Source organism: Beta vulgaris, chromosome 3 (genome assembly GCF_026745355.1).
Source record: "Beta vulgaris subsp. vulgaris cultivar EL10 chromosome 3, EL10.2, whole genome shotgun sequence".
NCBI lineage: Eukaryota > Viridiplantae > Streptophyta > Magnoliopsida > Caryophyllales > Amaranthaceae > Beta > Beta vulgaris.
Window position 1 is genome coordinate 11877438 of NC_079204.1, and position 23406 is coordinate 11900843.

Here is a 23406-nt window from a genome sequence, read left to right on the forward strand (position 1 = left end):
GTGGATGGTGGACTAGAGACCACCTTCCTCTATGTGGTCCTGCTCTAAAACGCATTATCTTAAATATGAAACGCAATTTGAAAGAAGAGAAATAAATTAAAAAAAAGAACAGAAAAGGAAATATTTTTTTAAAAAAAACAAAATGATAAAAATTTCCCAAAAATTGCGCTAGATGGCGTGGAATTTATAGGAAAAGGAGAAAGAAAAATAAAAAAAAAGAAAATGGTTAATTTGCACTGATAACTAACCACGCAAGATTTGTGGAATGATCCTGTAAACTTTTTTTTCTTTTAACAAAAAAAAAACTACCATTATTTATTAGTTTTCATTTTTGCCAACATTGATATATTCTTTTTAGTTTTGACTTATTATTCACACTAAATTTACGAAGTACTACTGGATTAACTCATTCTCCAAAAAAAATTTCATATAATTTAAAGAACATACTTTTTAGGTAAAAAGAACATATAATTTAGATTGAAAGAACATACTTTTCAGTTAAAAAGAACATACTATATAATTTAAATTGAAAGAACATACTTTTCAGGTAAAAAGAACATATAATTTAAATTGAAAGAACATACTTTTTAGGTAAAAAGAACATGTAATTCAAAATCAAAGAACATGTACTATCTCCAAATGTAAAAGAACATGTAATTCAAAATCAAAGAACATGTAAAAAAGAACATATGACAATGGAAATATAATATGATAGTAATTTATAAGGAACATACTAAAGTTTATATGTTTGACTTCTTGTATAATAGGATTTTATTATTTTTTTAAAAAAAATCAGTTTATATTATTTGATTTATAGAGATTAATTTTTTTAATTTTTTTTTTCACAAAACATACGTTATTTTTCTTATTAAATCAGTTTCTTGTTTAAACTTTTTTTTGAAAGTTAAATCATGCGAGTTTAATCAAAATAATAGAAAATAATATTTACCAAAAATAAAAACTAAAAGATAATATTGTATATTTATTTATTTTTTAAAAAACTAATTATAGAGATAATGGTGGAGTTAGCCGCAATTTCTGCACAATTTCAATGATTTATGCCATTTTTTTTTTTTTGATAATTATTTAAAGTCAGTGCGTTTTGTTTGTTCATCCGTGCGTTTCAATCCAAGATCACAGTTCACACTGTGGTCTCGAGTGCATCAACAAATTTGCGAGAATGCAGGGGATTTGAAGACGAAAGAGAAAGGTAAAGGGTAGAATGGAGATTTCATATGAGTTAACGAGGATTACGGCCAATAGATTGAGAAAGTCCTTTTCAGTTATCACAAAGTATGGTTTTTTTTCATTTACTTTTTCGCTGTTCAAAAAAAATTAGGATTGGTATGTGACTCTCTGTCTAGATTATGTTCTTTGACTCCATTAATAAAAATTCAGCTATATTTAATTCAGTTAAGATAAATTTAATTTATCTAATTTACTTATACGGTTTTCATTCAATTCAGATAAATTTAATCTAGTTAATTTTGTTTTACCGTTTTGTTTAGACATATTCAGTTCACTTTCGTTCAATCCAAAAATATAGCCTAATTATAGTGAATACTCATGTTCTATTCACCTTATTTTTATTCTTATGAGAACAAATAAATTCAGATAAGTTTAGATTAAGACTAATGAGTTTCTGCAAATTTAAGGTATGACACACTCACAAAATAAGATTTGATACAGAATAATAAATTCAATTCGGCAGAAATAAGTTATGATACTCAAACAAAATAAGGTCTTATAACTTTAGATAAGGTTTAATAAGGACTAATAAGATCTAAAAGTTAAGATAGACTTATTTAAATTCTGATAAGTTCAAATAAGCGAAAATAAGTTGAATATAACACATTTTTACTTTTAATAAGATAAAAATGTAGGATAAAATAAAAATTAATCAAATATGCAGCTATCATTAAGTTTAATTCGTAAAGTATTGTAAATGTGATGCTTTAAACTGTGATTAAATCTCATTTGTATTGCATTTAGTTGAACTCTAATACTTCATAACATAAAAAAACAGTAAATACTTCATAATAAGTTTAGTTCATATAAACATAAATCGAGCTTATTTGGTTTTGGTGGATGTGAATAGGTGATGGAGAACTCACCTTGTTACCTCAAGATCACAAGTTTTAGTACCTACTTATGCTTGGGAGTATGAATTTTCTTATACCCCTACTCAAGCGTTGACCTATTTAACTAGCGAGAAGTACTAATTTAGCAAGATCTTTCTCCTTACCAAGAGGTTTCTAAAAAAAATATAAATAAAATACGACAATAGTTGTGACTTGTAAGGCCTCTTTTCAACCATGTGATAGAGGTTCACGGCTCATATAAGAAGAATCTTTAATTTATCTCTTTTTTTTTTTTTTTTTGCAAGAGAATTCTTCTCAACAAAAAAAAATTATACACAAAATACACCATATATTTTCCTTAAAAGTTATACAGTCAGATTTTTGGACGGATACGATGGAGTTGATGAGATATAAGTGTGGGTCACGTGGGAATATCTGACAAATAATTGTTGTCTTACTGGGGCCTTTTAATCTACTTTATTGAATTTTATATGAATACTTTCAATATTAATTAGTACTGTAATAGCATTATTGTTTCTCTCACATCATTAGGTGGGGATATCTCATATCTGGTTAGTTTACGTCTTGAAATTCCTTTGACTCATCTCATTTCTATATGATTTTGGCTTGAATTTTGCGAGGTTTGCTTTGATTTGTGAATTTTTGTTTTTAGTAAAGAAAGGACCGTTGTGTTTGATGAAATCCAATCTTTTTGTTAAGTGCAACTGTGCAATAAAGAATGTATGGGTCTGTTCTCTTCGACATAAAACAGTTTAATTGAATTGAACTAAATTAAACTGAACTGAACTGAATTGAATTGACTGAACTGAATTGAACTGAAATGAATAGTGATATGTGAAAGTAAAAGTATTGTCCAGAGCTGAATTGAATTGAACTGAACTGAAAATAAACTGGGAGAACAGACCCGTAGAAGTTTTCTGTGAAATAGCATAATGCTAAGTTGTTTGTTGACCAGAATATATGAATTTGCATGTTGTCAATTTTTTTTTTTTTTTTTTTTTTTTTTTGCATATTTTAATGTTCTACTTCTCATGGAAGTATTTATTGGTTGTATTTAGGAAAATATTTTAGCTACCTAAAATGATAAGGTGTTAACATATTTAATTGCTGAAATGAATAGTCTTGTTTGGAAGTACCTAAAACAATGACTAGAATGATAAGTTAACATTTTTACCTTTTCAAAATCATGTGACTGAAATTTCGGAAAAATCTTTTAAACATTTAGATTATTTTTTTTTAAAACATTTTGATAACAACTAATTTTGTCAAAATAACTTATCAATTCAATCAACTAATTTTTTCCAAACATTTACGCTGATCAGTTATTGTCCTTAACCATTTCAATTTTATCTGATCAATTTCACCTAACTTATTAATTTTAGTTTATTTCAAGTAATATTGTTTAACTGAGCCAATTTATATACAGTTATGATTATGTTTTCTTTGTTACAAAGAAGGGGAGGGGGGATTCGAACCTGTGACCTATCGTTCACAACACCTCAATCGTAACCACTAGGCCAAAGCATCGTTGGTTTCATGATCACGTATGTACTTACATGGAAAAACAACTTCATATAAAACACGACTTATGACATACAACTAAAAAAACTACTTTTTTTTTAAAAGCAACTTACATTACTAAAACAAGAACATACGAGTACGAACCAGCTAGCAAGGTCCCCTACAAACTGCTACAGCAAGTTGGTGGGCCTCCTGGATCAAAGTACGTGAAATCTTAACTATAGTTACAAAAGATAAGACATAGCAAGAGTTTTAATAGCAGAAATTATATATGAAGATAATAAGGAGAACTAGTAGTAGGATGTTGCAGTCCTCGCACTGCAAGAAGGGAGTCCGTGAGTATCACTATTGAGCAGGAGTGCTTCGATGCTTCTAGTTACACCCTCCAAATTGCATGCAACTTCGTTTGTTCTGGGTGCGCTGTAGCAACAAGGTCTCCCCTGGCATACGTATTTAAGTGCCACCATATATGCCAAGCAATAGCTGCGCGCCATGTACCACGTCTTCGATGCCACTTCCATGCCCCATCTACCTTGACAATAGCAGGTATCTCTTGCAAATTGCCCCAAGTCCATCTTGAAGCAGCAGCGCCGTTATCGATAGCGATTCGTGGATATTGCAGGGGGCCAAATCATGTGATGCATCCACCCTATTCTAGCGATTTTTATTTTCCTCGATAGAATTTAAGATTTGTTTCGGAGTACAATACAATACAATACAATATAATACTCCCTTTGTATTTTTTTTTATCTTTCCTACTTTGACTTTGCACGTTTACCAATGTACTTATTCTACATTAAATATCCTTCATTACATGTTGGTAAAAATTATAATAATTGAATATTAATAAAGTACTCATCGAGACGAATTAAACAAGACCCCACATGTCTATATTTTTTCTTATATATTGAGAAAAATCTAAAAGATTCTCTCTAATTGTGAATAGTGTCAAGATTTTAAGTGAGGAATATAATATAATATAGTATAATATAGTATAATATAGTATAATAAAGTATAATATAATATAATATAATATAATATAATATAATATAATATAATATAATATAATATAATATAATATAATATAATATAATATATATAATATAATATAATAAATTAAATATAATATAATATATATATATAATATAATATAATATAATATAATTAATATAATATAATATAATATAATATAATATAATATAATATAATATAATTATATAATATAATATAATATAATATAATTAATATAATATAATATAATTAATATAATATAATATAATATAATATAATATAATATAATATAATATAATATAATATAATATAATATAATATAATATAATATAATATAATATAATATAGTATAGTATAGTATAGTATAGTATAGTATAGTATAGTATAGTATAGTATAATATAGTACAATATAGTACAATATAGTACAATATAGTACAATATAGTACAATATAATACAATATAATACAATATAATACAATATAATACAATATAATACAATATAATATAATATAATATAATATAATATACGATTTTTTCACCAAATAATACCCCTTACCAAAAAAATTATTATCCAAATACCCCAACTTTTTTCAAAATTCACCAGATACCCCTAACTTTTAAAATAATTCACCAGATACCCCAAAAGTTGACGGACGTTAGTCTCCGTTAGTGTTTAGTTACAAGTTTGCCCTAAGTCAACCTAATTAACCCTGAGTTAATCTAATTAACCTAAGTCAACCTAATTAACCCTAACTAATCCTAACCCTCACTCTCCCCTAAACCACCAGCCCCCCACCCCCCTAACAACCCAACCCCACTAGCCCCCAACCCACCACCCCACCACCCCACCACCAACCCAATACCACCAGCCCCCTCCCCTGCAGCCACCGACACCAACCCCACCAACCACCTCCCCCGCAGCCACCGACACCAACCCCACCAGCCCCCTCCCCCGCAGCCGCCGACACCAACCCCACCCACCAACCCTCCTCCGCAGCCACCGATACCAACCCCACCCCTACCTCTCCTCCGTTGCCACCGATATGAGACCCACCCCCTACCCCTACCCCTCCCCCGCAGCCACAAACCCCACCCCTACCCCTACCCCTTCCCCGCAGCCACCAACATCAGACCCACCCCTACCCATTCCCCGCAATCACCAACATCAGACCCACCCCTACCCCTCCCCCGCAACCACCAACGCCACCCTACCCCTCCCCCGCAGCCACCAACATCAGACCTTCCCCCTACCCCTCCCCTACAGCCACCAACACCAGACCCATCTCTCTCTTCGCTTGCGGTGGTGGTGGACGATCGAGAAGATGATTTGGTGGTGGCTTCCTCCATTTCAATGATGCGCCGGATCGGAGACTGAGCGAGGAATGATAAGAGAGGGAGAGGCGCGGCTGCGGGTTGGGGAAGGGGGGCTTCGACGACGCACCGAAGATAAGAGAGGAAGAGGCGCGGCTGTGGGATGGGGGAGGGGGGTGCGACGATGGGGCGGGTTTGGGTCGGTTCCAGCTGGACCCGACCCAGACCCGTTTATTTTTCACAGACCCAGACCCGCCCCAGATCCATTGGGTCTAGATTTTTCAGACCCAGACCCAGATCCGCTGGGTCTAGCGGGTCCGTGGGTCCTTACTGGGTCCTAAATGGGTCCTTCTTAGTTTTAATTTTTCATCACATTTTTTAATATATGTAATTAAAAATTTTCGCCTAATATATATATGTTTTTGTATCCATAGTTAAAGCATTCTCTAAATAAAATTTTAAGAATTAACTCATAAAATATTAAAATGTTACAACTTATAAATAAGTTACATGTCTTAGTGGAGTTACAACACTAACGACTTCACAAAATCAAAACTCATAAAATTATAGAGTTTAGGTAAAAAAAAAATTCTAATATGTAAATGGGTCCGTGGGGCGGGTCTGGGTCTAGCATGTGGACCTGGACCCAGACCCGACCCATGCTATATGGGACCCAGACCCGACCCGGACCCATTGGATCTAAAATTTCTGGACCCAGACCCTTATAAATGGGTCGGGTCCTAGCGGGCCTTGGTCGGGTCCAGGACCCATTGCCATCCCTAGCGACGACGCGTCGGAGAATGAGGGAGAGCTGCGTGGGAGGTTGGGGGTTGGGGGAGCTGTGTGGGAGGTGGAGGGGGCTGGTGGGGATAGGGTTGTTGGTGGGGTGGTGGGTTAGGGGAGAGAGGTGAGGTTAGGGTTACTTAGGTTTTTTGAATATTTAGGATTAATTAGAGTTTTTTAGGGTTAATTAACACTAGATGACTAACGGAGTTAACCGCCGTTAGTCATTAAGGGTATTATTTGTCATTTTTTTCAAAATTTGGGGTATCTGGCAATGTTATCAGGATCGGGATTCTACTTCGGATCGTAGGGGTTGGTAGGATTGAATCGGTGGGATCGGATCGTAGGATCGTAAGATCCTAAAATTCGGTAAGATAGAGATAATTATGCTAGAATATGGTGAGAATCTCATGTTAAAAATTTACACATATTAGTAATGACTTATTTCCTTGGCAAATGGTGATAATTTTCAATACTATAAGGTAAAAGTAATATATGCAACCAAAATCTAATAGGAGAAATATAATATGTGAAATTACTTAGCGATTTTTTTATGATAGGATCGAATCGTAGAGTCATAGGATCATAGAATCGTATTAAGATCCTACCACATCATTTTTTGTGGTTGGATAGGATCGAAAGATCCTACAAAATTAAGATCCTACATAGGATTGGGATCGGTGAGATCCTTCTGAATCGTAGAATCTTAGGATCGTAAGATTCGGATCGGGATTTTACCAACTACATTTAGGATCAATGAACTAATGTCATACATTAATATAGGCTTATCCATCCATCCCTTGATGGACACCAACACCAACAGGTACCTAAAAATGTACAAAAGATAGTGTCATCAACATCATATACATTGAAAGATAATTTAAGATGACATACAACATTGAAACAAACTCACCCATCCTCTACCTCTACCTCTTCCCTTTCCCCTGCCTCTGCCTTCACCACCTCTTCCACCAGTTGCTGCTGTGACAGTTGAATCAGCACCCATGCCTCTCCCTTCACCACCTCTTCCACCAGTTGCTGCTGTGATAGTTGAACCAGCACCCCTGCCTCTGCCTTCACCACCTCTTCCTTCCCCATCTCCTCTTCCACTTCTGTTGCCACCACCTCGTGACCCTATGCCACCCCTGATAACCCTTCCACCTCTCCCTATCCTACTGGGTTCTGCTGTGACAGTAGGTGTAGCAGATGGTTGTGGTTGGGTTGATGATTGGGGGTCTTTCCTAGGCCTACCCATTGGCCTCTTTTGTGGTGGCTCTTGCACAACAACTTTGTCCCTATTAGGACACCTTTTTTTGTTGTGGCTCTTGCACAACAACTTTGAACCTATTAGGGCACCTTTTTTTGTTGTGGCCTTTTCCCTATAGATTGAGCAAGCCATCTCTAACCCATGCCTAGTCAACTTACCAGGCTTCTTAGGGTTTTCATAGGGACCTTTCAACCTGTTCAGCCTAGGCCTGCCAGGCCCAATCTTGATTGGAGGTGGATCAAGAGCAAACTCTTTTTCAGGCCAATGTCTTTCCCCTGTGCAAGGTGGAATTAGAGGTGATCATTTTGGCCCGGCCCTACCCGTTTTTAGGCCGGGTTTTGGGCAGATTTTTTTCGGCCCGCGATCCGAATTTTTTTTTGGCTTTGGGCAAGCCAAAAATGACTTTTTAGTCTATTTTTTGACCTAGCCCATTTTTGGCCTGCAAAATCCCGCCAATAGACCCGAAATAACGGGCTTTGGGCACAAAAATTCGACCCGAATTTAGGCCCGACCCGGCCAATGGGCAATTTTTTTTGCCGCGGCCCATCCCGGCCCATGATCACCTCTAGGTGGAATTGACCATGCATATGCCTTAAGATACATATCCCTCTTATGCGCATTAGTAACAAAGTCCTCCGCTTCTTGGTTACATAAATAAATACAAGAAATAGCATGGGATGCCAGTCATGTCTTATTTCCTACAAGTGCAGGTGTGCTTGGCTAGGTCAACTATGAAACTACCTATCAAGTGGTTGACTTGGAATAAGGTGTTGGATGATGGGCAGGGAATGTAGTTTGCAGCAAGGTCTTTCTCTTTTTCCAATTTAACCTGAACCCTAGGACTGATTTGTGCACTAGACTTTTTCATTTCTTGCCTTTTCATGACAAGTCTTTGCATCAAAGCAACTCTAAATGTCCTCTAACATGTATATTAAGTGTTTGACCCTAGCATTTATGATGTAACCATCGAACGTTTCAGCTAAATTAATTATTTACTATCACATCAACCTTCATGGTATCTTTTAGATGGGCCCTACAAAATACCTTTTGATTGTAGCTCTTATATCCAACCACAGCAGCTGGATTCACCTTTTCCATTTCTGACAATGCCTCATTATGCTCAGGGATACTGTAAGATTTGGCTGCTTTCCAGAAAAGTTGCTTCATCTCATCTCCTTTCTATGTTCTGTGCCACAGTGCAAAGATGTGCCTAGCACAATGCATGTGCTCAGCTTTGGGTAGCAACTTTGCAACTGAACTCAATATAGCCTGCATAAAGAACACAAGTAAGCAAGCAACTAAGAAATAAAATAAAGTAGCACAAACTAAAGTAAACTACACTAACTAACCTGATTTTCATCACTGATTATAGCCAATCCATCACCATCTTTCAGGTCAAAATGGCCTTGCAATTCAGTTAGAAACCACTCCCATGAAGAACTATTCTCCCCTTCTACATTAGCCCACACTGCGGGGAACATCTGATCGTTTCCATCTCTCCCTACAGCAGCCAAAAGTTGCCCTCCTAAGAAAAATTTGATAAAACAGGCATCAATGCAAAGGACCTTCTTGCAGCCCTCCATCCACCCCTTCTTCAACCCATCAAAACCCACGAAAAGCCTCTGAAACACCAGTGGATCAGATTATTGGCTAGTGTTAGTCACAAGCACAATGTGTGATTGAGGATTTGCCACTTTTAGTGCCTTTATATACCTCCCTAACTTGTAATGTTGTACAATTGAACCATGTAACAGTATGTGTGCTTGGTACTTGGTTTTGTATGCAAAATTTCTTGTAACAACAATCTTAAAAGCCCACCTAATGGTTTCTTTAATTTCAGCTGCAGGCCAGTGGGGCATGGTCTTAAAGACCTCAAGAAACTGTTTTGCTGCCCATAATGCTTTCAACTAGGTGTTCTTGGTCATATTTCTAGAACACGTGTGTGTGTCAATCACAGTTTTGACCACAAAACAAGCCTTTCTTGTGTCCCATGAAGAGTACAACCTGAATGGGCACCCCTTCTTACAGCAAACCCCTAACCTCTATCCTTTGTTTTTGTTGCTAATATAAAACCTCAAACTTCTACCTTGTAAGATTGCAAAAGCTGCTACAACTTTCTCAAAAGCAGCTGTGTTTGGGAACCTTTGTCCCACCTTCCATACAAACTTGCTGAAGTCCACACTATTTGCATCAACAACCAAACTCCTTCCCCTCCTCCTCCTCCTCCTCCTCCTAGGAATTAAATCACCTTCCTCTTCACTGGCCTCTGGGGTGTGAATTTCATCTTTAGAGTTTTCATACTCACTTTCAAAACCCTGATGTTCTCCCTCACCCTCACCAGATGTGTGCCCTTCATTGCTGTTAGTTGTAATAAACCTCGTTCTGCCTCTTTCCTTAGTTGTTCTGCCAACTCACTCAGCTTGTTCTTGCAACCTCTCACCTTATTCCTTGTTGTTATATACTCCTCATCACTAGTGTAAATATCATCACCATCAAGCTCTTCAATGTGATCTGACTCATTCTCCTCAACTATGTTCTCCTCGTCCTTACCAAAGTCTTCATGTATGACCTTATCCTCATCAATAAACTGCCCATCAACTTCTAAAACAAAATCAGCTGGCACACTTGATGTAGGTGGTTCAAAGAGTGGATCTGTGTCATCACTTGAGGTAGGAAAATCAGGAATAAGATCATTCAGAGGGATGGGACTTTCAGGCCTAGGATTAGTCCACCAATCATCAGTGACGCAGAAGTCAGGAATTGGTGAGCTTGTTGTCGATTGTGGATTCGAAGTTGGATGAGGTTCAGAGGTGTGTTTTGAGTGTGAATGCACTTCTTGTGCTACTGGTTGCTTGTTTGATGTTGTGTTCCCTTTTCTAGGGTTAGCATGTACATTTAAAAGGGTTGTGTTGTGGTTGAATTTGATGTGGATTTATTTTGGGATAAGAATCTTGGACTGGTTCTAGTAGGAGAAAAGGTGGGTAATGAGGTGTTAAGGGAGGTCCCTTTTTTGGATTTGGGTGATTTTTGTGGGGTCACCTTTTTAGAACCTGGTGCTGTCTGTGGGGCCCTTCTAGAAATGAGTTTTTGGGGTCTTTTCTCAGGCTCAGGTAGTTGTGGTTGGGGTTCATCAAGTTGGGGGTTCATCAACCCCATGCAACACATACAAATCCAAGTACCTAGCTTCTTTAATAATACTAGTCATCACCCTAACCTCCTCATCATCATAAACCCTCTTCAAACCACCATCAATTGCACACCAGGTGTTAAATAATAGACCATCTCAATTTTCCTATAGTTACCGCATTCTTTGGCCATCTTTTGTAAGAAAAACCATGACAACTCATCAGGGTCAATAGGGTATTCTTGGCTTCTCCTCCCATATACAAGGACCCATTTGTACTTTTCTTAACAATCCTCCATGACAAAGCCTTAATGTAAGTATGTAACCCAATCCATGTTCAATTACCCTTGCAAGTCACAAAAGTCCTATTCAGTTCAACTAATCACAATTCGTAATCAAGCACGTAAATTAAACTAATTAAGTGGAAAAAAATAAAAATTGCAGTAAATAACATATTACATTCTTGAAAAAAGTTCAAAACTTTAACATTCAAGTTCACATTTAGCATCATCAATGTACATACTCAAATTGCAACAAAAAAATTCCAATTTAAAGAATGCAAAGAGGAGTACCTTTCACAAAAAGCGAAATTTTGATGTAGTTCACCCAAATCAGCGTTCCCACAGCTTCAATTGTAACATCCAGTAAATAATAAATAATTAATGCATGATTAAGTAGCTTAACTCGGGAATTTAAATGTGATCGTACGTAAGTAATACGTATGATAAGTTGTGTGTAAAAATAATTTGTGCTTCCGTGTAATTAGTATTTAGAAGGAATTATGTAAAGATAATAATATTATTAAATTATATGTAAACACTTAGGGTCTATATATATTATTTTGAGAAGTTGAGTTGTGAAAATTGAGGGCTATTGGAAGATAGAAATTATGTTCAACTATTAAGCAATTAACGGTTACGCTTAATAGAATGGACTTTAGAATTTCATTTAGAGTATGAGGTTAGATATATCAAGTAAATTTTATGATGAGGATTATAATAAGAACAATTTTGGGGTCTTAGAATACTAACATATGGTATATTATAAGATTTGGAGTCATATTAAGACAAATGAGAAGAGCTGGAAAATTCAGAAATACACCAAGGTGGAATGGAACCACATTAATCAAACCAAATGGGTCTAACAAGTCTGAATTAATACACCCATACCTTCCCCACATATACCCTCACATCCTACATAAGTTTCATCACCAAACACAAACAAATTTTCTCTGCCCAAAACCTTTCTCTCTCCCTCTTCCAACTCGCCAGTTCTGGCGGTAAGAACCAGAGTTGGTTCTCAGCTTCATTTCTTGGATTTTTGCTTCTTAACCTATGCATGCAAAGCCTGATTATTATTCACTACATATAGGAGCATATTGGGAAGCAAAAAGATCACCATTTCGTGGCCAAGAAGTTCAAGAAAAAGAACCATCTTCTTCAATCAAGAAAACAGTAAGTATAGTGAATGTTTAGGTTGAATTAAGGTACTTCCTTGAGGTATTTTCTTATGAAATTTGGTGTGAATGTTCTTTTATGTCTTAGGATAAAAAAGAATCAAGAATCAAGTCTTGAGGAGAAGGAGAAGTCGGATTATTGCTGTTAGAAGTGAAGGTACACATAAAACAGCTCTATTTGGAAACCTAGTTTATACAAAAATTTGGTAAAATTATTGAGAACGATTTTAAGGAGGATTTTCTTGATTTTAGGCAATTAACATCTACTGCATGTTAGTATTTGATAAGGATTAATCATTGAATATTCAAAAATCAAGTGGAAAAGCATGTTCTTTCACTACATTATAACTAGTTATGTGATTTTTGTTGTTTTTCATGAACTTTTGTTGTGGTTTGGAGATTGAATTGTTTTGGAATGAAGTTGGTTGATGGAACAGTAGGTTAAGTGATTGTTAAGAGGATGCATGTGTAGGTATCATGATTTTAAGAACATCCTTAATTGATAGTTGATTTTTACACTAAAAAGGTGACTAAACTACCCTAGTTTTCCATGTTTTTATGAAGTTATGTTTAGCAAATGATAAGTGGAAGTTTTAAAGGATTATCACAAAAGTTTTTATCACTAATCTACTGTATTTTAGAATTAGAACTTGTTTAATAATCTTTTCTTACTTAATGACATACCAAAGTAGAAGAATTTCACATTAAAAACTGCATTTTAGACACAAATGTACTTTAGTTTTGCGTGAGAGGTTGTTTAAATAAATTTCTTTATAAGTGAGGAGATTTCCAGTAGGTTTAAGGTTGAAGAACTCCACTTATTAAGTTCATGTTCAAGTGAGATTCAAGCTAAGTACATTTTCGCTTCCGAAAAACATCCTTTTTACTTCACTTAACTTAAGTTCTTTACACAAGGGATTAGATGAGCAACTCTTGATTTTGATATGATATATTGCACCTCAAATTATCACTTAACTACTGTCATAACCATCTTCAACCATTCTTATTGAAGTAATTAACAGTTTTCTTTCAATCACTGAACATTGGTGACTTGTTTCGAAATTGTGATAAATGGTTTTGAACTCTTTTTGCGTATAGAAGAGGAATGTGTGTATATGTGTAAGGACATGTCCTATTAAAGCTTGCAAGCGAGTAAAAAGTAGGAGTTTAACTCCGAATTGTGTGGAGGTTTGCACTTAGGTGCACCTCAATGTGTGAACTCTTCTTCTTACGCATAACTAGAAAACCGTTTTGACTTGGTGTGTGTGTTGAGAAGTTTGTGATTATCTTTTAAACATTAAATTGTAGAATTTCATGTTGAGATGGTGTTTTTAATTAAACCATGGATTTTGCAAAGTGGATTTGGATTGTGAATACATTATATGCTCAGCCACCATAATTATCTTTGGGTTGATATGTGTACCAGCGTAAGCTGATTTTTCTTTCTTCTTTCTGTTCTATGAACCTGTCCTGGTGGGGGCAGATTTTTGTGCAGGAACTAGCAAACTAAGGTAAACTGAGGGAAGAGCGAATATGAAGTCGTGTCCCAACTATCCTAGCAGATGCAAGCTTGAACATGATCACCTTTTGAGATTTACTTCTGTTTATGAATACTGTTTAAACTTATGATTAAAATCTTATTTTGGGTTTGTAATAACTAAATTAATTTTCATGTGTGATGAATGTTTGATCTAAGTGTAGCTTGTAGAGTCAATCCAGCCATATTAATGGGTTGACTCCAGCAGGTGACAGCCTCCGTAACGTTTGATTATGCTCTTGCTTCCACTATTGCTGGAAAGTATAGTTTTTAATCAATATTTAACATAAGCTAGGACGGGGGCTGTTACATCAAATCACACAGAAAATGAAAAAGGCGACAAAAAAAAGAGGAAGATGAAAACGATGATCAACAGCAGACAGAGGAGAAAGAGAGAAAAAGGGTTAGTTTTTGGGAGGGAAAAGACACACTCACGCTGAGCTCACGTGATGTGTTTTATTTATCTATTCAGCAGGTTTCCAATGACATGGGTCCACAAATAAAAATAAAAAAACCCAAAGTTAGGTTTATTATATAATAATAGGCAGTTGGGAGTATTTTCGGCAGACGGCCAAAAGGTGGGACTTTTTTGGGTAAATTTTCCTAAGAAAAATACTTATGCTAAGAAGTGTGCCAAAAATGACAAACAACTACTACCTCCGTTTCTTTTTAATAGTTACAATTACACTTTTCACGCATGCTGATGCGCTACTTTGAGTTTGAGCCTTTATATCTCTAGTTTTGTATTTGTAAAAAATATAAAAACTCAATATTCTACAAGTATACATTGAGACGAATCAAATAAGATGCCTCATGAATATATTTTCTCTTAACCATAGATCACAAATGATAGTTAAAGAAAAATTTGTAAATAATGTTAAGAATGAAAGTGCAACTATTAAAAAGAAACGTATGTAATAAGAAAATAAGAACGAAACAAAATAATTGTCTATATATCATCATCATTATGATTATTTTAAAATGGGGAGAATGCACATCTATTACTTTAAAAGTTGGTCAATCATAAAATTGGAGGTCAAAAATTCAATTTGTCTAGCTCACAGGAATTCAGACAAAAAAAGGCCAAGACAGAATTAAAGCGTAAAAAAATAAGAAGTCAAAAATACGCTAGAGAAATTTCACGCCTCCTAAAATCATCAGATCAAACAAAGAACACATGATAAATTGAGAATCAAACAAAGCAGAATTCTTGAGTTTGAAACAAAAATCAATTCGTTTCCATCTTTATTCTTCAATCACCCTTTTTCTTCCAATTCAAACCAACATACAATTGCATGGTGTAATAATCTTACATGTCACAAGTTGGTAAAAGAAAACAAAAAAAACCCAGGTAATTCTAAGGCATGAACAGAAAATTCCTTCACGTCCAACCTTCTGAGCTCAAATTCCCATGTAAGTTGACCATTTAATTTTCTCTCTCCTAAAAGCTTTATTTCTCCATTAAAATCCCCTTTGTATGAACTCACATTGTTTCATGTTGTTTTCTTTGTTGGGGTTTCTCAAGTTCAATTAAACAAGTTGAGCACATGTTGGTTGGAATTAACCAGCAAAATTGATCAAAATGTTGCATTCAAGGTACCCTTTTTCTTAAATCTGGGCACTTTTTGTAAATTTTTTCCTGATTTTGTGGTGTTATTGAATTTCTGGATTTTGTGAATTTTTTCAAGGTTAAAACAACACATCCCAAAAAATATTGTGTTCGTCCTAATGTGGGTATGATCTCTCCTGGTTCAACTTGTGTTGTTAAAGGTGATTTCTTTATTTTCCTCGAGGTTTTTTTTTTTTTTGGGGGGGGGGGGGGGGGGAGATAGTTTGTGCAAATTATGTGTTGAGCAAATGCTCAAATTAGCGTCTCACTATTTATCTTGTAGGGGTCACTTTTTGTTTACGCTACTTTATAAGTGACCCGTTTAACTTAAATAGTGAGGTAAGACGGTCTTTTTGTAGACCAACTATCTCTGTTGTCTGTTGATTTTATTTGTATTATTTGCTAAATGTTACAAGGTTTTAAGTGTTCAACAATGTAATTGTTACTGCTTACTTATATGATGTTGATATTGGGTGTTATTTAGTTAGTATGCAAGCTCAAAAGGATTTTCCTGTTCCTTTGCCAAAAGACAAGTTTCTAGTTCAAAGTATGATAGCTCCAGTTGGGTTGAATGCTGAAGATATAACCTCTGAAATGGTATGATGAACTTTCTTAGGTTGATGAATTGTTTTTAGAAGATAATGGGTAGAAAGGAGGGAGAGGGTGTTGTTTTTTTTACACTGAGTGTGAATGTTCCATATATGTTTGATATTGTAGTTCAGAAAAGAGACAGGCAATGATGTTGAGGAACTAAAGTTGAGGGTAGTATTTGTTACTGCGGATCCGCCATCGCCTATCCCTGAAGTTTCAGAAGAAGAGTATTCTCCTGAAGCACCCGAATCAGAGACATTGGATCGCAGAAATCACATAATGGCGTTGTTTGATTCTGTAAGTGCTAGCTTCTTCTGTTGAGGTTCATTTCAAAAAGCTACTTCTTGTGTATTATGTAATTCTATTTATCTCTTGCATGATTAAGTAATCCCAATTATGGGTTTCAGGCAACAACAACCGCAGGTGAGTTCCAAGATTTTTTCTTCAAGGTCTGATTTCTCGCCTCATTTTTAATGTTAATGCTAGAAATTACTTGTTTGTGGTATTAGAGTTGGCTTGTTATCAGTTTGGGTTTTTTTTTAGTAATTAGTTATTGCTTCTTTTCATTGCTATCAACTTTTACTTATCAGCCAGTGTATATTAAGATATGGCATTAATTGTGGGTTTTTAGGTGCCACTTCTTTTACTTATAGTCAGGAGACAATATGTATCTCTCCACTACTGTCTTTTCTTGTCAAATGAAAAGTAGAGCAATCGGACAGGTGTAAGCATGGTGAAACTCATATGGGCGGTAGAAGTATAGAACTCTCAGATTTATATCCCCTTCCTATCAGTTCTGCTTCCCTTGTCTGATTCCTTCATCCTAAAAATGTCCCATGAGCCAAGAGGCCTGGATACATGTTTGATCATTGTCTCATTGAGTCCACTATACGGGTGATTGGAAGGATTATGAAAGATCTGAATAGATTTATCAGTTTAATTGACGAGCTCTATACAACTAATAGTATTGTTATTCTAATCAGGAACAACACAGTGATGGAGAGGAGGAAGAGCAAATGTTTGAGGTGATTAATATATCATCTTACATTCCTTAGCTAATGTTCATTTAATATAACCTTTTATTCTTGTTATAGTGATAATATTCAGACTTTAAGTACTTTGGCTCTTATTCTTCTCAACTTTAATTCTGGATGATTGGGTCTTATGGTTGAATGTATCCCAAGTGGTAAAGTTAGTATCTCATCATTAATGTCATCGTATTTAATCATTCTCTTGCGTATTTCAGGCATCAGAATCTACATTTGAACCTGAAAGGCAGCTTTCTCAGGTAGAATGTTCTCGATTTTGTGATGTACATATGGTTAGCTTTTACATTTTTTATCTTATCTTTTGTGGCATAACTCAAAATGTTGATAATCATAGCAGTCTTTGGAATTGAAGTGTTGATCAACAGGTGCTGGTATCTATTGACAGATTTGTACCATAGATCCCAAACAAAATCGTGCACAAAGTTTTGATTGGTGAATAGAAAATTATGATTTCTGTTCTTATAATCATCCCTTCTATAGGTGATAATAGCCAAAAAAGATCTTAATTCCAAGAAAAATTTAATCTTTCAGCTTGCTAACATTCACAATTATTGAACTCATAACCATGATTTGTGCAGTTCTTGACTTGTTAGTTCTCAATATGTTTGAAGAGCTGTGCTTAAATTGGTAGTTAAGAGATGGTAATCTAACAATCCAAATCTGGCTCTAAGCCTGGGTATAATTTGATATTATTATCAAGCTCTTGGACTATCCACATTACTGAAAACTTGCACAGTGTGGTCTGTAAATTGTAATGTGATGGAGATGCAGTATTGTCTGTGATAAAATGCGGAGGTCTAATTAGGATGAAACTGGTGCTGTTGACCAGAAACAACGATATGAGGCCTGCACTTATTTTCTAAGTTTAAGTTAGAAAGTAAATCCATACGTGGAACTTGTGTCTTATATCTTCAACTCTTCTAAGCTAAATAATATAGATGTCTCATCCTGACCGCAGTTAATAACTTGATGCCGTCTGTCAAAGTATGAAGTTATGCTAAAAGAAACTTGCTACGAGAACATTTTTTTTGCCATAACATGCCTATGGATATGCACAAGATGCTCAGCCTTTACTTTAGTTTCGGCTATAAATTCGCAGAATGATGTCATGTGTGATCCTCTTTCTTTCTTTACTATCTTAAAATGTTCCAACTTCACTATGAAATTATATGACGATATTATTTTTCAGGACTGGGATAGGGTTTCCAAGCTGATAGAAGAACGAACATTCCTGATGCTAGAAAATCACGAGCTGCAGTGTGAAGTGGTTTGTCCTGAAACTACGCTGTTTTCTATTTTGATCAACTTCATCGTTCCATTGTTTCCACTTCATAGTTCTATGATCTAATATTAGAAACGGGGGGTTATCTGTTATTCTGATAGATGCCATGTCTATCATCACATAAACCAGGGTAATAGCTTAATTCCTGTTGTTTACTAATGTTTGTGGCACAAGTGTTAGCATATGGGTGTGAATTAGTGATCCATTCGCGCTAACGTTCTGCATTTTCACTCAGCACTTTATGTAATAACTTACTAAAATATTTACACCACGGGGAAATGGACAGTCACAAATATTTTCTTCATTTTTTCCGTAAATAACTAGCAGTTCATTTTATCTATTTTTCTGACAGGAAATGATAAGGAAACAAATCTACAGGAGTACTAGCCATGGTAATAGTGCAACTCGACTGGCGCTTTTAGCTTCTTTCTTCGGCTTAGTGGTTGGGTATGTGATTAGTTAGTCTTGTGCAGTTCCGTAGGATTTTTTGTGATCACCAGTTAGTAACACAAGTGACGATGTGCTGACTTATTTGTCTCGGTATCTCTTAGCTATTTGCATGACCTCTTTTGAATATCAAAAATATGTGCTTCAAAAATCATCTATAGTTATAGATTTCTCCACTTTTGCTTCTCCAAGTTGTACTGAATGTATACATGTCTCAACAAACATACTAGTTCTTTTATCAGTTTATGTAGTAACATCTTGGCGTTACGAACAAGAGATTTTCTCCTATAACTAAAAGCATGTTCGTCGTTTTTTCGTCCTTTCAAACAGATATATACAAATACGAATACACCCCACCCACCTTTTTCTTTATTTAGGAGCATGTAGCAATCATCTATGCAGAGCACAAAAATGGCAGTTGGAGGTTTCTATTTCCTGCATCCTGCATCCTGCATAGTATTACTGACTAATGTGTTGATCGAATAAAATGAAAAACCTTCACTAAAAAAGACAAGATCATCAGCAAAGTACATAATATTCATTCTTAATCAGATAAAAATAAAATCAATTACATGAAATCTATCATGTTCTCTACAATTTTTCTTCTAATTTGAAATATTTTCAAGTAGGAGTAAGATATTCATCAGGAGAGTGATAATCTTGAAAACAAGAAAAACCCGCCTTCATACAACATATTCCAATCCCTATCCCAAGAACCCAGAAAACTACCCTGAAACCATAACGAGAACTACCCTTCTTTTCTTCTTGCTTACTCTTCTGATGATAACCACTAATTATGTTCTCCTCTTTCTGAATCCCTGCAATTTCTTTCTCTTGATCTTGATCATCAACAATGCATTCCTCTGCATTTTCTCTTTCTTCCATCTCATTATCATCAGTAATGATCTCCTCTTCATCTGACTCCACTACTCCATCCTGATCCTGATCATAGTAGTCGACAAACTCCGGGTTTTCATATACTGTGAACCTCGACGTAGAGAATTTCTCGTCGTCTTCATGATGGACTTCGTCTCCTTCTTCATGATCAGCATCTTCATCAAGACAAGGATAAGTAAGGCGACAAAAAGGTTGTTGATTGGACTCCATCGATGAGGAAGTGGGTTCGACTTTGGCCCATTTACGAAAGACGTTCTGGAGTTTCCTGACCTGGTCAGCAACATGATTCAGATGATGGGTATCGTGTTCATCAGAATTCGGGTTTGATTTTGAGTTAAATTCAGCGTGGATGAGATTATTGATGAACTGAAAGTTTTTGTCGATTTCTTCAGAAACAGAGTAAGGTGGTGGTGTTTCAGTTGTAAGTGATTCGGAGATAATAGGATTAAGTTTGTCTTTTAAACTCCCAATTCTCTTGTGCAATGTTGAGTACTTCTTTTCCATCACTCTCTCCATTTCTATCCTTGATAAAATGTGATGCGTTGCTCTGTTATGTTTTTGAATGGTGGTTTACATTTGATGCGGTTGAAGAGGTATGTGACGGTTAGTGGAGGTTAGAGAATTTAGAATTATTGGCGCCAAAAGTTGAAAACGATAAGATGGATCATGGATCTCTTCATGGCTAACATCTGTCTACCATCATTTTTTAGCAAATAAAACATTGAATTTTTTTTTTACCTTCTTTTTATCATTTGATCCACAAATATTAGCATTGGTTAATAGTGACAACAAAAAAAATCTAAGGAAAGAAATGAACAATACTCTATAGAAAGAAAATGACTAGGTAAAGAGTGATTTCATTATATACCGGGTGTATCATATGCATGGTACTCTCAAGAGTAATATTTGCTCATTTGCTTATTTGGAATTCTTGCTTTTTAGTATATTTTACTCATTTAGATGATTTCAAATGAGTAATAAGCAAAAAAATAGTATTAAATGTACTATGCTCATGGTACACCTGAGTGTATGATAAATTTTTTATGTTCAATGACGTACAGATTGTTTCAACTTTTTTTATTGAAACTTTCTCCAATCTTCTATGTTTCTTAGGTTCAATCAATTAATGAGCAAAACTAGTGTATACAAATAAAGAGCTAAGAATCTAATAATTATAATGGCTTCAAATTATTTACAAAACTTGGTTTTCTTAAATAAAAGAACAAATGTTTATTTTATTTTTTTGAGGGGAAAGAGAAGTGCGTTAATCAAAGGGACAAGGTGTCCATAAGTACAAATGTTTATTTAGAATCTCTATTATATATGGCAAATTGGCAATAGAGGTGGGATACGAAAAAATTGAATAAGGAAAAAAGAAATATTGAAAATAAATATAACTTCCTAATTAATTAAAAAAGATAAAAAAAAAGGCACAACAAAAAGAAAAAAGAGAAAATTTACAACACAAGTCGTTATTTCCATCTCAACTAATTTTTTTGAAAAAATTTAAAAGTCTGTGATTTAGTGGGAAAAAATGATTAAAATTTTAAAAATTTCTAACGTAGTAGATGTAACTAGTAATTATTTTAATTTTCAAATTGTTTTCGCACGCATCACGTGCATATAAATACTAGTTTTAATTATTCACTGTTTGATGGTAAAATATAATTTAATTTCATAATTCCTTTAACTTAAATAATATAGCAATTCTTTTTAGAAAAACAATATAGCAAGTAATGAATATCAGAATCTTCAAATCTAAAAGGCACGTCCTATATGAAGAGACACTATGTAAAGATGCGTTCTCTTCACCTTAATAAATTAAGTTTCAGATCCAATCAGTTCAGTTCAGATGAGTTCAGTTCAGTTCATATAAGTTTCAATCAGGTCCAATCACCTTAATAAATATTTTTATTTTTTATTAATTAACTGTAATTCAGTAATTGTATTTGTTTTTAGATCTGTAATTCAGTAATTGTAAAATATTGCGTGAGTTAAAAAAAATTGTAATTTACTCAAGGCAGTAATTGTAAAATATTGCGTGAGTTACTCAAGGCAGTAATTGTAAACTTTCTCTTGAATATCTCTGTATTTTCCTCTCATATAATCTGATAAAGCTTCTGTTTTTACCTATGAGTTAACAGATCTTTGTGGGCCTTGAGTAATTAAAAAAAAAAAAAAATTTTTACCTGCCATGCGCCCATGCGTATATTGCTGCGGTTTCGGGAAGAAACCGCAGCAATAAACCTGTCTTTTTATTATTAAAAAATATCTATTGCTGCGGTTTTGCCTAGAAACCGCAGCAATATGTTCTAATATTGTTGCGGTTTAAAACCGCAGCAATATAATTATTACCTATTGCTGCCCCCTTAATTGCTGCGCGTCCAAAACCGCAGCAATATGCCATTTTTTTACCGCAGCAATAAGCATTTATTCTACTAGTGAAAAATCCTACTAGCTCTACTAGTTCTAGGTTAATGGACACGAAAACAGACATCACACCCATCTCAATTGCAACTAATAATAGTAGAGGGACTCACACAAGGTAAATGTCGCAGAACTTTCTCCGGAGGATGACTCAAACGCTTATGCCATATATCCATCGATGTCATGCCATCAACAACCATTATATGTACCTTTGGAACACCTCGTAAAAAGAAAAGTCCATCTTTTTGTTCACCCGCTCCAATCAACGTCCTCGTTTTAGCAATCTTATAAGACACATAATGTTTTAGTGAATTGAACAATACAATTTACAGAATCAAACAATTGTGGAATAGAAATCAAGTTACAATCAAAATTAGACACAAATAGAACATTAGTCATTTTCAAGTTTCCAGGAAAAATTACATCTCCCTCATGTGTAGCATTTGTAGTACATCCATCACGCAATCCAATTGGACAACCATTAATTTTTCAGGGAGCACACAAGTAAGAAAACGTGTCGGTGACCTGATGAGTTGCACCGATATCCAAAATCCATAAAAATTTACTATTTAGCCTATTTTTAGGTGGAGGGAGATTCAATCAATCCAACAAATTTTGCCATTGTTTTGGTGTAATCCCCACAAGACCTGCGACATCAGAATCTTGGAGCTGCTATCCGCCAAATTTCGACTCTAGACTACTGATGGCTTAGGCTATGTTCAGTTCACCTTATTTTTGCTTATTTCAGATCTAATCAGATTAGATCAGATCAGATCAGAAAAAATAAGTTCAGATCAGATCAATTCAGATCATGCTTATATTTAAAAATCATTATATCTTTCATTACATATTAGTAAAAATTATAATAATTGAATATTAATAAAGTACTCATTGAGACGAATCAAACAAGACCCCACATGACTATATTTTTTCTTATATATTGAGAAAAATCTAAAAGATAAGATCTTGTAATCAGAAAAAATAAGTTCAAA

The 23406-nt window shown here is 34.8% G+C and overlaps 1 protein-coding gene and 1 long non-coding RNA gene across 4 annotated transcripts; both read left to right on the plus strand.

Moving 5' to 3' along the window:
* The first annotated feature begins 12347 nt into the window (after positions 1-12347).
* On the plus strand, positions 12348-14236 carry LOC125495822 (uncharacterized). The gene is made up of 3 exons (XR_007272230.2): positions 12348-12573; positions 12664-12732; positions 14059-14236. It is a non-coding gene; the product is annotated as an uncharacterized LOC125495822 (long non-coding RNA).
* An 873-nt stretch (positions 14237-15109) lies between these two features.
* On the plus strand, positions 15110-19183 carry LOC104906610 (vesicle-associated protein 1-3). 3 transcript variants are annotated; one of them, XM_010695386.4, is made up of 10 exons: positions 15111-15525; positions 15638-15708; positions 15801-15846; positions 16206-16318; positions 16439-16609; positions 16720-16761; positions 17296-17337; positions 17559-17600; positions 18551-18628; positions 18996-19183. In XM_010695386.4, exons 1-10 carry the CDS (start codon positions 15477-15479, stop codon positions 19104-19106), a joined length of 765 nt encoding a protein of 254 aa, XP_010693688.1. In that variant the 5' UTR covers positions 15111-15476; the 3' UTR covers positions 19107-19183. The 3 variants fall into 3 exon arrangements, with proteins under 3 accessions (XP_048497019.1, XP_010693688.1, XP_010693687.1); XM_010695385.4 differs by having other exon boundaries at positions 15114-15525; positions 15801-15882; XM_048641062.2 differs by lacking the exon at positions 16720-16761 and having other exon boundaries at positions 15110-15525; positions 15801-15882.
* The last annotated feature ends 4223 nt before the right edge of the window (positions 19184-23406 follow it).